The following is a 15,602-nucleotide window of genomic DNA, read 5'->3' as shown; positions in this document are numbered from 1 at the left end:
CCACTGAGCCCTGGCTGTGCCCCTGAGCCCTGGCTGTGCCCACTGAGTGATTCCCATCAGCCCGGAGCCACCGTTACCGTGGTGAGGAAATGGGGCCGGCCGGGGTCAGCTCTGCAGCTGGGGAACTTGTGGACTGAGGCATGTTCAGCAAGCCCATTTGAGTCTCCTTTTGTCAGTTATCCATGTCAGCAGCTGCTGCAGCTGCTCAAGTGTTTCACTTTCTCTGTCTGTCATGTCGGTACTTTCTCTCCTCTCTGTGGAACCCAGAGCAGGGGGTGGCAGCTAAGCAGGATCAATGGCTGCATGTTTAATTAAATTGACTTCTTTTTGTTTTATTGTACATCTCTCACTGTAATTCTGTTGCTAAGAACAGATGTGATTACAGTTTTGTATTTCAAATTCATTAACTCTTTTTCAATGACGACACAGAAAAATCAGCCATTTAGGGGGAATGTTGTAAGCTCCGGAGGAGTTAAAGGCAAACTGAGCAGTTAATGTAGACTTTGGTCAAGGGTGTCTGGTTCCCCTAGTACTTTTGGGTATTGCACAAGTTCCTGTTTCTGAGGTAAATGCTGGATTATGGCTCTTCAGCGTCCCCTGTGCCCCTGGCAGAGGCAGCAGCTCACTGTCCCTGGCCAAAAGCCGCAGCCTTTGGCCTTGAAGCACCTGGTCCCTGTCTTGCTGTCTGGGGCTTGGCCTGTGCTGCCTTGTTTGTTTGCTGTTGTACCTGGGTGCTGAGACAGCCTGAGGCTCTTGCTGGTGCACCTGCGAGGCTTTCAAACCAGTCTCTGATGATTTTGGATGTATAATAAGTGCTTATTTGATGTGCTACTGTGAGAAGAGAATTAAATGCTTCACGTGCTTCACAGAAAGGTTTGTTTTGCTCTGAATGTGGTGATGCTGTTGCTGCTACCTGTGGTGTGCTTGGAGGGGTTTGTGAAATGAAGATTTGGCCCTTGAGGGAGGGGGAGCACTGCAAGGCCTTTATCAGAGTTCAGGCCATGAAACTATCTTCCTGTACATATGGGCAGTGACAGCTGGGAACCAAACCCTTAATCTGTAACTAATATTCCTCATTTCCTTCTAGACCTAACTGTAAACACCTAGAAAGCTTAACAGACCTCTCCCTTGATTTTCAGTTCCTGCCTTTGTCAGATCCCTTTTGTACCATGGCAAGTACTGTGGACGATGTCCTGTAAAGTGTTAATTTCCAGCTGCCTTAAAGTTTTAACAGGGAACATTTCCATCAGTACTGATACAGAAATTGTACTGGATCTGGTGATCCCTGGGGAGGATAATGTACCCCTCCTCATCCAATACCACGTGCTTTCTGACCTTGGTGTGTTACTGGTCTGGGCTCCTGTGTTGTGGCTGACTCAGCAAAACCAAACTTCCTAATTGTCTTGTAACTGTGCTGTAGTGCTTGGGCATTTATGGGTAACTTCTTCCTGATTTAAACTATAAATTAAGGGCCAGTCGCTTTACAATGAAATTTTTGTTTCCTTCTCTGTATGGTGCATCTAAAGGTGCTGAGTGACCAGATGAAAACGCAAAGGGATAAATTCCCCACTTCCCCTGGCAGGCAGGAGCTCAGCCATGCCCAGGACAGCAGGGCTCTGGCATGCCTAATGGAGACTCAGGAGCACAAAATGTCCCTCCTTCCCTCTCCTTCCCCAGCTCCATGTACTGAGCATGACATCACATGGTCTGGGATATTCCTGGAGCAGTTGGGGTCAGCTGTCCCGGCTGTGTCCCCTCCTCACTCCCTGTGCACCCCTAGCCCCTTGCTGGCAGGGCAGAATGAGAAGCACTGAGAAAAAAAATCCATCTCTGTGTTATCAGCCCTGTGTTCAGCACAAATCCAGAATATGCCCCATACTGTGAAGAAAATTAACTCCACCCCAGCCAAACGCAGCACATTACAGTATTTCTGTGCCTTGTGTAATGGTCCTTTGTATGTCCCACCTGCTTTAACATTCTCCAGATACGAAGGTTTTATTGAGGGAAGGTTCAGGTGGATACCAGCCTGTTGTAGGAGCAACAAGAGACCACAAACTGAGATACATGAAAGATTGCTCAGCTTTATAAAGGGGTCCTGCTAGCAGTTTGGCTCCTACAAAACCACTTGGAAGTAACTGGGAAACTATTCCTCTTTATTTTTGGAGAGTTGTCTAGAACCCAAGTTATGCCTAGTGCGACTTGCTAAGCCCTTTCTTGGGCTCCTCAATCACTTTTAGATGTTGAGGTTTCTGAATTGCAACAGTCAAATTGGTCTGATAGTCAATGGTGAGGATAAATTTATTGAGGCAGATCAGGTGACATATTCCTTCCGCTTCACAAGAGAGGATGAGGTTTCATTAGGTGTTACCTCTTGCACGCTGGAAGCTTCTACATGGTCCCTTGTGCCTGTTGCAGAAGGGAGGAAGGTACCAAATCTAGCTCAATATGAAACTTTTTCCTGGGAATCTCGATGGCTGACTGGGAAATCTGTGACACCAGTCTTTGGGTGAAAAGCACCTGGTTTGATCTGGTGCACTTCAGGCACTCACTGTTTCAGTGACCCCAGAAAGGAAGAGCGTAGCTCAATGAGGTCTGTTTTTGGAATAAATTGAAGTAATAAATGGACTGGTGGTTAGACCATGAGAGATGGTGAAAACTGTGTTTCTCATTCAAGGTGCTGATGGGAATCCAGCACACAGGGCAGTGGTTTTGAGGGTTGTGACAGTGCACTTTCCCTTGTCTCCATTCTCCACAAATAAGTAGCTCTGCTGGGAACACCTGAGTGAAATTGCAGGGGCTACAGGGGGTAGTGGGCAGGTTTGATAGCCCCTGAATGTCCTTTCCAACTATTTTATCAGATTTTTAGCTAGAAACCTTTTGAATTCTGTTTTTCCTTTCCCCCCTTCGGTTAGATTTCTGTTCTGCAGGGCCAGCTGCTTTCCTGTGTGCCACTCCTTCCTCCCGGAGTGCAGCAGAAACGTTGTTATCTGGGAATTAAACAGCAATAAATTTTTTTTCCTGGGCTTTGGGGTCAAAATCTGTTGCGTTGTCTTTGATGTCTGACTGCAGTTCTACCCTGTCTGGGTTTGAGAAATGATTAAAAATTATTAAGCAATGCAGCGTTTTGTCCTCAGGTGAAGCGCTACCAGTGCACCTTTGAGGGCTGTCCCCGCACCTACAGCACCGCCGGCAACCTGCGCACGCACCAGAAAACCCACCGCGGGGAGTACACCTTCGTGTGCAACCAGGAGGGCTGTGGCAAGGCCTTCCTCACCTCCTACAGCCTCAAGATCCACGTTCGAGTGCACACCAAGGAGAAGCCATTCGAGTGTGACGTGCAGGGCTGTGAGAAGGCGTTCAACACACTGTACAGGTGAGAGGGTGTTCAACACTGTACAGGTGAGAGGGTGTTCAACACTGTACAGGTGAGAGGGTGTTCAACACTGTACAGAGGAGGGGGTGTTCAACACTGTACAGGTGAGAGAGTGTTCAGCATGGTGCAGGTGAGAGGGTGTTCAACACACAGTACAGGTGGGAAGGCGCTGGTGAGTTCTCTCGTAGGTGTGGCTGTTGCTGTTCCGCAAGTTGCATCTACTTTGTGTTCGTGTCTAAGTACAATTGTTTTGCTTCTTCCAGGTGCAGGTATGAATATAAACTCTTCAAATAAGGCAATATTGTCCCAAGAGTAGGATGGCAGAACTGTGGTGGCATGCTTAGCTTCTTTATATTCCAATAGCATTGAGGATTCTCAGACTTGCTGGAGGACTTTGGAACTGACAGCAGTCACTTTCATGAGCTTGTTACCTTCTGCTCAGGATATCTTAAGCCTTTGATCCTGTCCTGTACATTTGAAGGAATGGCTTGCTTGCCTCAGGCCAGGGCTGTCTCATCCTAGCAGTCCTAAGAGGGATTATTTTGGCATGGTTTTTAGGTTGAAAGCACATCAAAGGCTTCACACAGGGAAAACATTTAACTGTGAATCAGAAGGCTGCAGCAAATACTTCACAACGCACAGTGACCTGAGGAAGCACATTCGAACACACACAGGAGAAAAGCCATTTCGGTGAGTTACTGGGTAGCAATTCTGGCTTCTTTGGGCCAAAAGGCAGCTGTTACTGCTCTGAATGGAAAGGTGTTCTCATGAGACATGAGTGAGGGTGGCTGGCTGGCATTGGAGTATGTTTGTTCTTGAGCTCCCACAACTGCCTGTGGGTGCAGAGACTGTCCTAAAAGATGAGAATAGTCAAGGTATTTTTTTAAATGTAAAATATTGTGTGCCACAATGAGCATCTTTTGAAACACATTGCTGCTCTCTGCTGTGATGCAATGTGTGTTTATTCCGTGAGGAGGCCTCCCAAATGCTGACTTCAGACTTGGATTTTAAAGTCTTGCTCAGAGCCCTGCTACGGTCTGTGTGGCATGCACAGCAGCTGCTGGAAGGACTTGGTTGCTAACACAACTTAGCTTTGGGCCTGCTTTTCAGAGTCCTGGGACTATGCAAAACATGATCTAAGGTTGTAGCTAATGCATCAAAGCAGGCTGATGCTGACTCTCCTGTGATGCCTCATTCAGGTGTGAGCATGATGGCTGTGGGAAGGCTTTTGCTGCAAGCCACCACCTCAAAACACATGTTAGGACACATACTGGTAAGTCCTGAGGGTTTTATTTATTTTCTTTAATTGAGCTCATTCAGTTTATACTAACACTAATCCTAATATGAATTTGTAGTTATATATAATATGGGGATGACACCAAGTGAGTGACTCAGGTGACATGGATAAGGGAGGGGATGGCATCCAGGGGTCCTTTGCAGGCTGGAGGAGTGTGCCCATGTGAACCTCACAAGTTTAAGAAGGCCAAGTGCAAACTCCTGCACCTGTGTCAGGCCAATCCAAATATTCAGTTTCTGCAGTTATATTTATGCTTGGCATGTCTTGAGTTTAATGAAGGTGTTTCACAAATGTGTCAGTAATGATACATAACAAACTGTTGTGTTGTGTGTCAGTTCTCATGGTGAAATGGAAGCCTTCACCTCCAGAAATGCTGAATGCATGAAGGTGCATTAAACATCATGTTTGTGTGAAATATGATTGCTCTCCTGGGTGCTATAAAAATGTGTGTCTGATAGGATGTTTGTAAGTCTGTTAAATGTGTTTTTGTGCTGTCTGTAGGGGAGAAACCCTTCTTCTGTCCCAGCAATGGTTGTGAGAAGACTTTCAGTACCCAGTACAGTCTCAAGAGTCACATGAAAGGTCATGAGAAGGGACATACCTATAATGCACTTCCCAATAACAACGTGTCTGAGGTTGGTAGCACTTCTGCCTAGTGCTTTTCTGTTAGGTGGATATAAACCGTATCTTGGGGAAGACATCATTTGGTCTGCAGTTTGTTCCAAAGTTATAACATTTAAGACTGGGGTTTTCAAAGGGAATTGCAAGTACTCACTTTGCCATGTGTGCCCGTGGGCAGCTGTATCCATCAGCCTGCTCTCCTTGTGTGTGCTTTGGTTGGAATCAGTACTGTGGGATAAGCGTGTGAGGCAGAAGACACTAACTGTGAAGGTTTAATTTTTTTATTTTCTATAGGCTGATTTGTTCCCGTGTTAATTTAAAATTCTAGGTTATATGACTTTTTGGAAGTAATGTGACAGGGATGTTAAGAATCCTTGATAGCTACTAAATATCCTTTGTTTAGAAATCTTGCTCCTTTGGTTTTAGAACTGAGTCCTGGTTTCCCATATAGGTAAAAGAATTCTATGTAGGCAGAGTTGTATGGACTCCAAGAAGTAATTTAAAACGTTTCTGACATTATTCTTTTAATATGTAATTCAAATTAGTTTTTTCTTTTTCACAGGATACAAGCCACTCACTTTGTCTGAGTGATTTAAGCCTCATATCAACAGATTCAGAATTACGGGAGAACTCTAATCCAGTGAGTTACTGTCCTGGAGTTGCCTCATCCTCATTTGAGTTTTGCTTTTTTCCTCCAGAATGTGCAGTGCTTAGTTCAACCTGCTGTTGAAGGCTCTGCATCTGATTTTACCATAATAATGTTCTTGCTTCTTGATAACTGTTCACTGGGCTGAAGTTTTACACAGGGGAAAATTAAATACGCGTCATTTTGTGGGAGCAGGGTGCAGCTCTTGTATATGTACTGTTCCTCCAGCTGTGTGGGTGACTAGAACTGCATAGTCCAGGATGCAGTCTAAGTTGAGCTACTTTTTTCCTGCTCCAGAAAAGGTTCCACAAGCAGCCAAGAACAATTAATGCCTATTTCTGACTGAGTACTACAAGAAATAAGGGTTAAACTAAGTGTGGATGCAGAGGAATATATTTTACTTTTGAAGGAGTTCATTTATTTTTGTAAAGATTTATTCACTAAGTTGGTAAATTTGATTATGGGTAATAAAAACTAGATGTCATTTTACAGCAGGTAAGTAAAATATGTTGCCTTACCTGAAGGTGGCTGGTTCATTGGAGAAGTGTTTCTGACATGCACACACTGCTTGACTGGGGTTGGGAGGCCTGAGATATAACATGGTCTGATGTCTTCCTCTTTTGTGTTCTATTTGGCAGACACATGGACAGGACCTCAGCACAATCTCACCAGCAAGCATCTTTGAGTCTATGTTTCAGAGCCCAGACCACACTGCAAATCAGGATGACTCTCAGCAGACAGGTACCAGTTGTATCTGCACTGCTGTAAGAGAAAAATTTTTGACAGCTCTGCATGCATGTACTGAATTCAGCATTTCAGACTGAAGCTTAGTGTAACTCTAAGAAGCAAAAAGAACTTTAACTTCAGTATTGAAATTTGTTAGTGTTGGGTGCACAGTGTGCAGACCACGTGGCACTCAGTGACAGGGGAGGTGACCAGCATGTTGTCCTGCAGTGCTGGCATTGGAGCTCTCAAACTGCCACACCAGCCTGTTTTCAAGGTTCTCTCTTGGCATCGCTTCACCACCAGGCTGATACAAAGCTTCTCAGAGAGAGCTGATGAGGCTGTCAGGCTGTGTGTAGGGCTCACTGGTACCGATGCTTGAACTGACACATACTGACAGCTTTCACTGTCTAGGGTTGCTTTTGAGCACTAGTCTGAAGATGGGAACACGGTAATGCATTATTTGGCAAAAATCCATCAATTAGCTGATAGGTTCATTGAGAAAGCTGTTTATTCAGACCTTATGAGAACTGATGTATTTGTATTTTTTCTCTTTCTTGGCAGCCGCCTTGATCGAAGGGTTTAACGGCGACACGGACGCGGTTGCTGCGGTCCCGCCCCCGGCAGGAGACGCGGCGTCGTTGTCCCTCCCCCTGGTCCTGCAGCTCGGCCTCTCCGAGCCCGCGCAGTCAGCACTGCAAGCCTCAGCAGCACCTGCTGCTCCCTCCTCCATAGCACCCAGCTCACAGCCTGCATTTGGGAATCCTGCAACTGTTTTACAATCCCCAGAAGTGCCTGTTCCTCACAGCACACAGTTTGCAGCCAGTCACCAAGACTTCCTGCAGCACACCCAGCCGCCGCCGCAGCCCATCGTGCAGGGACTGTCAGTGGTTGCTGGGGCTCCTGCCCCGACAGCCCCGAGTGCCACCGAGCCCCTGCCAGCTGTGGTTCAGACTGTGCCTGTGGGTGCCAACCCCGTTCTGACCAGTAACCCCACTATAACCATTACTCCCTCTCCGAGCACCGCCATTCTGCAGTCTAGCATTGTCATGGGAGAGCAGAACTTACAATGGATCCTGAATGGTGCCACTGGTTCCCCACAAAGCCAAGAACAAATGGTCAGTACATCCAGCACAGCTTTGGAACAGCTGGAACCATCCCTCCTAGAGCCCTTGCTTTTGAAAAGGGAGGAGGTCAAACCTGTAACTCTAAGATAAACCCCAGGATGCAGTGTTGTATGATGCTTGTCATGTTAACATGTAGAAACATGTCACCAGTGCAGCCCCTGGAACAGACAGAGAAACAAATAGAGCACAGGGAAACTCAGGGTGCAGAAAAATCTTTCTTGCTTCTTTCCCCCAGTATTGGGCTTCTGCTGGCAGGTATCAGCTTGGTTTATCCAGGACAGGGCAACACCCAACCTGAGGATGTGTAGGAGACTTAATCAGTTATTTTTGACACATAAAAATGCAAAAGACTCTGTAAAGGTTGTCTTTAGGCATTTTGTAATCTCTATCTGCCTAATTTACCCTGATAAAGATAATGAAAAATTTTTTTGAAAAGAGAATGTTTCTGGTTCTCCAGTAACTCTGGATAGGTGAGACTTCAAGGGTTTTGTCTTTGACAATACTGGTGTCACTTCAGGCTCTCAGGTGCAGGTGGACTCGAGTGGCTGCAAGTACAGCAATGTTTAAGAATTCAGTCAGCCAGTTGTCAAAACCCACAAGCTGCGTTAGCAAGCACATAGTGCAGGAGATGTTACTCCCCAACTTTAGGATTACTGAAACAGTACTTTGGGATAGCCAGAACCTAGCCCAGTTCTCCTGTGTGTTCTCTTTGGAATATGTGTAAAACTGTTTAGAATTTGATCAATAGAAATTTGATTGGAGTCGATTCACAGATTTTTCTTGTTTTTCTTTTTTTTCCCTTAAAGCCACAAGTTCCAAAAGTAGTAGAAAAGGTGTTTTTTACCACTGCATTACCAGTAGCTGGCAACACAGGTAAGCATGACACTGAGGTAATTTAACAAAGCTGCTTTGTCTCCCTGCTGTGAAAGTATGTCGTTCCATTGTGTTTTGGCTTTGTTTCACCTTCAGGAAACCCTGTTCAGCAGATTGGTCTCAGCGTTCCTGTCATTATTATAAAGCAGGAGGAGGCCTGCCAGTGCCAGTGTGCCTGCCGAGACTCTGCCAAGGACAAAGCCACTGCCACTGTTCAGAAGGAATGTTCCTCACCTGATTCAAAAGCTTTGGAGCAGCCAGCACCCCAGCTGCAGCCTCAGACCTTTCCTTCCTCGTCCGCTCCTCCTTCCTGTGGGCAGAGCAGTCAGATAGTTAACCCTTCAGACTCCCAGACTGAAACATTAAGTGCCATGGATGTATCGGACTTCCTGTCCCTCCAAAGCCCTGAAACCCCGTCTAATATAATTCCAATTGAAGCACTACTACAGGGTGAGGAAGAAATTGGTTTGAATAGCAGTTTCTCTAAGTGAAGATGTTCCAGATTTTCCTTTGCACCTGGAGGATAAAACCCTTCTCCTTAGAAGCAGAAACTGAAGGATTGATTCTTATTCCTTCCTCGTTGGAAGTTTTGTGGCTTATTTCTGCTTCACAGGTGGCATCTTAGTCACATCCCAGGTACATCCACCTTCGAGATTCTATCTAAGAAAAAAAAGGTAAAAAAAAGAAAAAGAAAGAAAAATCTAAGTTATATATGAACTATTTTGGCTGCACTGTCTGTCACTTTTGCTTGTCATATGTGAACACAGAAGATTACTCGTGTGCAAAAACATTTTAAAAAGGAAAAGGGGGGTTAGTTTGTCTCCAATTGCACATCACTTATGTTTGGGATTAAGGTACTGGCAGCAAGTGGGTCTTTGTTACAACCTCTTGGGTCTATAATTTTCTCCTGTCTCTCATGTCTATACTAACCATGCACTAAAGGGGAGCCCAGGAAAGGAGACTGCTGGGGGAGGAAATGGCATTGCTGTGGGAGAGGATTTATCTGCAGTGTGATTGGAATGCAATTGTCACATCCCTGATGGGGAGCTGGTGCCTGGGTTTGCTGTACTAATGCTGTTACTAAAGCCTGCAGGAACTTCAGGGGAGTTTATTTTGGCAGGAACAAGTACCTTGTTCCCCTGTTAGATCTGTTCAGTTAATCCATCAGGACTCAAGTGTGTTGCAGACACCGTGTCACACACGGCAGCACGGGCGGAGCTGCTGCTGCCTCCGGCTCTGGAGTCTGTTTTCTGTGCCTGTCTTCGAAGGGTGCAGTGAGTCCCAGGTGTGGTCAGGTTGGTGCCTGCTGCTCTGTTGATTTCTTTAGCTCTGTTCAGCAACAAGTCATTGTCCTAACCCCAGGACTGTTGAATCAGAAGCACGGTGCCTTTGCTGGTTACTCTCATATTTTGTGAAGAACAACTCTAGGAAAATTTTTAGAGAGATTCAACATAAATTAATTTTTAATTCAGTGAGTCTGTCCTCCAGCTGTCCATAAATGCTTCCTTTTTTTCTGGTGAGCTATATAATTTCTGCCTGACTCTGTCTCCAGCCTACTGCAATGCCAGCTTTTTCTGCAACGGGGCTATTTCTTGACTAAAAGATGTTACGCAACAGAGTAGTTTTTCATATCAAACTGAGAGTCTATATTCTAACCTACTCAGGGTAAATCAAATCCAAACCCCCCCTTCCACCAAAAAGCCTGTAATGTTGCAATAAATGCAGTCTCATTCTAAATGGTTTATTTATGCTGCATTATTTTAAAAGATGTTATTTTATAGTGTTTCATCCATCTTTCTGGCTTTGGCTGTCAGTCTTCTTGTGTTAAAGGAAAGAATATTAAATAGTTTTTATTCAGTTTACAGTGTTGTTGTTAGTGAGATACAAAGATAATGACTGTAAGCCAATTAGTGGGGAGTGTCCCTGCACTCAACTTTAGGAATGCAAACTGTAGTGGATAGAGATGTTTCACTCTTTGTGTTTGATCAGAGCTGCTCTCTGTACCTGTGTGGGAGAACCCTGTGAGTGCTGCCGGGTGATCAGCAGGTGTTTAACTCCTCTGTGTAGCCTGAGGACACCACTGTCACCGCTGAGGTGGGACAGTGGCTTCAGCACATCCCTTGGGAATGTGCTGCCCCAGCATGGGTGGAAAGGGGCTGAAGGGAACTTTCCTCTCTTGGACAACTTGCTTCCAGTCCAGTGCAGAAGGGTAAAGCCGTGTCCCGTGAGGGTGAGCAGCTGTGCCAGGAGTGCTTCATGGCCAGGACGTGCCATGTGGCTGTGCTAGGGCAGAGCTCGGTGTTGGCAATCGCAGGGACAAACTCGGGGGCACCAGATGCACTGGTGGTGTTTTCTCTGGAGGTGTGGCAGTGCTCTGCAGGGCTCTCACTCTGGGTCCTGCAGCAACAAGGGTTTTATCCATGAAACACAGGTTAACAAAGCATTTTGTGTTTTGTTCCTGTAATGGCAATCTCTGGAGGGCAGCAAGGCGTAGGCCCCTCTGCTTTTCTCCTTCGTTTTGTGCTGCAGTTGGGTTGCAGGTAGCAAGAACTGCTTTGAACACAAAAAAAATCGTCCCAAGCCTGCATGGCTGGGACTTTCCTCGCAGGGATGAGTCTCCTGCCAGCTCTCGTGCACAGAGCTCCACTTGGGAGGGGGGTGAGGAGCGCCTGGAGCTGTGTAGGGGTCCCTCTGGTGCCCCTCACTGTGGCCTCATGCCTCTCCTTTGGCATAGTGCAGCAGTGGTGTTCGAGGATGAGTGGGTATGGGATGAGTGTGCCTGTGGGAGACTGCTGATGCTGGAGATTCCCCTGGAGTTGTGGGGTTTTCTCTGATGGGGACAAGTGTCCCAGATGTGGCCTGCACTGTGACAGCTGGCGGATTTAGCAACCTCTTCTGAGCCTTTGCAGCCTTCAGGGTGGCATTTTTACTTTTGCTACTTATGACTTAGTCCACCTAAAACACTCTTGGTTGGACCAGAGAGCATCTTCAGGAACTCTTTTGTGACAGAAATGAGTAGAAGAAACTACCAAAGTCTCTGAACTGGGAAACTCAATGTGGAGCTGCAGTGATGAGCAGCAGTGTCTGGGGTCAGTGTCTGCTGTTTGTCTTCACAGCTACTGTTTTCTTTTGGTATGTTCCAGGAAAAGCACTGTGTCCTGCTGACTCTTTGGTGCATTGGGTTTGCCACTGCCCTCTTTTAGGTGCATCAGGCAGGCTGTAATTCAGGTGGAACTGGTTAGAGATTGTACTGAGGCAGGAGCGTGTGATTCTGTGAGTGCACGGGCTGTGCACCCGCCCATCTGTGTTGTACAAGTGTGTGCTTTTGTTGTTTCTCATTGGTCTGCTTTCCAGAGTGTTGGTGTGGCGTGTGTCTGAGATGTTTTCACATTTGCATTATCCCCAGCACTGTGTGATCAGACGTTATGCTCCGGGGCGTTGGTGCTGGGATGGGAGGAGATCCAAGGGCAGCTGCAGCAAAGCCCTGAGATTCCACAAGGCCAGAAAATTTCATGTCTTCCCCTTTCTGCTCCAGCATGTAGCATATTCACAATAGCATGGTTAATAAAGGGGAAAGTTTCTGCCCTTGCAGATTTGGTGAGATGTTGGATTCCAAGAAAGGAGCGCGTCCCGTTAATAAGCCAGAGCCTCCCGGAACAGCGTGCCCACCTCTGCAAAATCTGCATGAACCCCTTCAATTGTCAGTCAGAGAGCAAAACTGCACTGCTCTAGGTCACCTGTGTTAAAGGTTTTTGCTGGTTTGTGCTAGTGGGGATTTACTTGGTCACACACAATTTCTAGGTGGGTGCAGAAGCTTAAACATGTAGAGGGGCTCAAGTTACCAGCGTTGGTAGCTCTGATCGCCAAGCAGGAACTTGGGTGAGCAGACTTGGCGTGCAGCTAAAAGGTGGAGAAGTTGCTTTTCATGCTTGTAGGTGGTGGAGAGATGGAAAATCAGCACTGATTGAATGCTGGTACTGAATTACATTGAACAAAGTACGAGTTGGGCACTTGTGTAAGGCTGAGTGTGCCCAGGAAGACTAGTTCGCAGAACCTCATACTGGTATCTAAAATGCACTTTAGGTTATTTTATCTTTAACCCAATTGCTGCAATTTCTTTTGTATATACTTTCACAAAGTTTATTTTTGCTCTGAGTAAAAGTTAACAGGGGTGTGCAAAGATGAGCACTTAACTTGGTGCAATACCTGTAGCTAAAGATTCTTGTCCCATGTGGTCTGTGTGTGTCTGTCTGACAGAACAGGTGTGGTTGGTGCCGTGCTGCCCTTCCCCCATGCCCCAGACAAATTATGCATCGTTAGTAAACGTCCAATCTATGCAAATACCCCACTGAGAGCACTGTGCTTCATCAGCCTTTTCTCTCACGCTTTCTGGGGGCTGCTTGTCACTCCTGTTGGACACACTGTGTCCCTCGCTGTGTCCTTCCTCCCCTGTCCTGGGTTTGCCACCCACGTGGGAACACAAGTGACAAGCTGCTCTCAAACAGGCATGTTGCACCTTTGAAATTTGTCTTCAAGATGGTTTCTGATGTCCTGTTACTGCCTTATTCCTGGGGGTGGCATGGCCACAGCCATCCACAACATTGTCCTTGACCTGCAGCAATGCTGTGAGCTGTTCACAGCACTCCTGCTCCAGGATAACCCGGGCTGGGAGCCAGAGCCAGGGACCAGCCCGTCTGTGTGGAGCGTGGGGGAAGCTGAGCTGAGGGTGGTTGTCCTCAGGTGATTGGGGATGAGCAGCTGTCCCTGGCTTGGTTCCTGAGCTGAGGCAGCCAGGGCAGTGGGGCAGAGCAGACAGGACCTGGTGTCACATTCTCGCCTCTGCTTCTGGCCGGGAGACACCCGGCAAGGCACGGAACCTGCCTGTGAAATGAGGACAGGGGAGTCGTCTCTGTGAAATGATTTGAGATCTGTGGGTGAAAACTTCTTGGCATGAGTGATCTGAGCTAGCTGGGCAGAACTGCTGGAGTCAGTTTGGACTGTAAGACAAAGAAGAAGAGCATGTCTTTAATAAACCCTATAAATTTCTGATTGCAGAGTTTTTAATTGTACACTACTTTTTCCGTAACATATTTTGGAAGCAATGTCAAGTTTTTATAAATGTTATCTGTAGTCGATACTCATGGACAGGGCTGAACTTTTAACTTTTTTGTGTCTTGTCTTGGGTTCTATCACGTGTTCTAGAAGTTGGATTCTGTGTCTGCACTGAGAAATGCAAATTAAACTGGATATTTATGTAGTAGTGTACATAGTCTGAGTGTGTGTGTTCTTGGAACTAGTTGAAAACCCCACCCCGTGCTGTGGTGGTGTGCAAGCTGGCCAAAATTTGGTTCATTATGCAGTGTACACTTTCTCAAATAAATGCAGTTTCTACTTTTTCTGAAAATTTTGAGATTTTTTTTTTCACATAACTTTTTTCAGCAGACTTGAGGGTGTGTTTGCAGTGCTGTAGTTGCAGTTGCTGGTGTTCCTGGTTTGTGACTCTTGTCCTCCCACTGCTCAGGCTGACCCTGCTTTGTTCTGCCTCCCCTGACCCAGTGCTGGCAAAACCCAGCCTGGTTCCACCCCGGGGCCTTGGAGGTGGCTGAACTAAACCCCAGTTTCTCAAGAATGTGTGTAATGTAATAAAGGAATTTATTTAACTCTGAAACATGGGAACAAACGTGCTTACATTGAGCAATGTGAAGATGTTAGTTACAGGTACAGTACTTCCAAAGGAAGAGCATCTCCAAAACCCAAAAAAGAGTAAATATGAATTTGTATTTTTTGAAGAATGTGAAATAATGGTGTTTGCTTAATTGCTCATTTTGTATGAAGTTAATATTGTACTTTGAAATATCTGCAAAGAAGTGGAAATTAACCTTTTTGGAATTGAAAGCAATATTAATACTAATGGAATCCTAATTAAATGCTTATTTAAATACTGTGTTATAATAGTTTTTCCTGAGAGTATTCTGTGGGAGATGAGTGTGAGCATCCTGCCCCGCCCCCTTTGGAAGACATGGGGGATGTGGAATTCCAACCCTAAAAGGCAGCATTTGCCTTTACAGCCTCCTCCCTCTCCCAGCACTGGCCTTCACCAGCTTCCCCCTCTCCGGTGCCCTGGGGTGCTGGTGGGAGTTGGGTCCCACCCCCCCTCCAGCCTGGTCCTCGGAGCTGGTTCCTGCTCAGGTCGTGCTTCTCTGGCTCCAGGATGTCGCAGTCGGCAGGGACCGAACATCTGCCACAGACCGGCACAGGGTTTGTGCCTCCGCAGCCCCTCGAGCGTGGGCTCCGGCCGGTCCCGAGCGCGGGCACAGGGGGCGATACAGACCGGGCCCGTCCCGCCTTATCTCAAAGCGTACATTTAATGCGATGAGGCACCAGCAAAGCGACACCGACCGAGCTCCAGGGCTGCGGCGGTGCCGCCTCTACCAGTCCCTGGGCTCCCCCGGCCCCGCCCGGGCACTCCCGGCGCCCCAGGCCGAGCAAAGCCCTCGGTCCCTCGGCGAGGCCTCGATCTCCCGGGGCTCTTCAGGGCCCTGCGGCCCCCGGGCCCGGGCCGGGGCCCAGCGCCGCCCGGAGCGCGGTCATCGCCGCCGTCAGCTCCTCGCAGGCGGCGATGCGGGACCGCAGCTGCCGCTGCCGCAGCTCCAGCAGCTCCCGCAGCCTCCGCGGCTCCTCCGGAACCTGCGGCGGGAACACGGCGGTCACGGCACCCCCGGCCCCCCGCTCTGCCCCGGTGCCCCCGTCCCCCCCGGTCCCCTCCGCACCCGCCGCTCTCCCGCCGCCTCCGTCCCGCCCGCGCGCGGCTCCCGCTGCCCGCCGGTGGCCATGGGAGCGCCGGGCCCGCCCCGCCCCGGCTCTTGCGTTGTCTCCCGGCGCCGCGCTCGGCAGTGCCCGCATGGCGCGGGCGGCGCTGGCGCTGGCGCGGGCGGCGGAGGG

At 47.8% G+C, this 15,602-nt stretch overlaps 2 protein-coding genes across 2 annotated transcripts in view; both read left to right on the top strand.

Annotated features, from left to right (window-relative positions):
* MTF1 (metal regulatory transcription factor 1) overlaps nucleotides 1-14,174 on the top strand; it is a 15,876-nt gene extending 1,702 nt beyond the window's left edge. Inside the window, exons 3-11 of the mRNA XM_027669115.1 lie at nucleotides 3,135-3,373; nucleotides 3,932-4,063; nucleotides 4,573-4,646; nucleotides 5,172-5,305; nucleotides 5,854-5,931; nucleotides 6,576-6,678; nucleotides 7,225-7,778; nucleotides 8,594-8,660; nucleotides 8,757-14,174. Of these exons, the coding sequence (XP_027524916.1) occupies nucleotides 3,135-3,373; nucleotides 3,932-4,063; nucleotides 4,573-4,646; nucleotides 5,172-5,305; nucleotides 5,854-5,931; nucleotides 6,576-6,678; nucleotides 7,225-7,778; nucleotides 8,594-8,660; nucleotides 8,757-9,151 (1,776 nt within the window). The 3' untranslated portion in view covers nucleotides 9,152-14,174. The remainder of the gene's footprint in view (nucleotides 1-3,134; nucleotides 3,374-3,931; nucleotides 4,064-4,572; nucleotides 4,647-5,171; nucleotides 5,306-5,853; nucleotides 5,932-6,575; nucleotides 6,679-7,224; nucleotides 7,779-8,593; nucleotides 8,661-8,756) is intronic.
* A 1,387-nt stretch (nucleotides 14,175-15,561) lies between these two features.
* The window catches only part of YRDC (yrdC N6-threonylcarbamoyltransferase domain containing), a 2,904-nt gene continuing 2,863 nt past the window's right edge, over nucleotides 15,562-15,602 (top strand). Inside the window, exon 1 of the mRNA XM_027669131.1 lies at nucleotides 15,562-15,585. Coding sequence (XP_027524932.1) covers nucleotides 15,562-15,585 — 24 coding nt within the window. The remainder of the gene's footprint in view (nucleotides 15,586-15,602) is intronic.

This window comes from Corapipo altera, unplaced genomic scaffold, assembly GCF_003945725.1.
Source record: "Corapipo altera isolate COAL_440 unplaced genomic scaffold, ASM394572v1 297b, whole genome shotgun sequence".
Classification (NCBI taxonomy): Eukaryota; Metazoa; Chordata; class Aves; order Passeriformes; family Pipridae; genus Corapipo; species Corapipo altera.
Note: the sequence above shows the minus strand (reverse complement) of the source record. Positions and strands in the feature narration are given on the sequence as shown.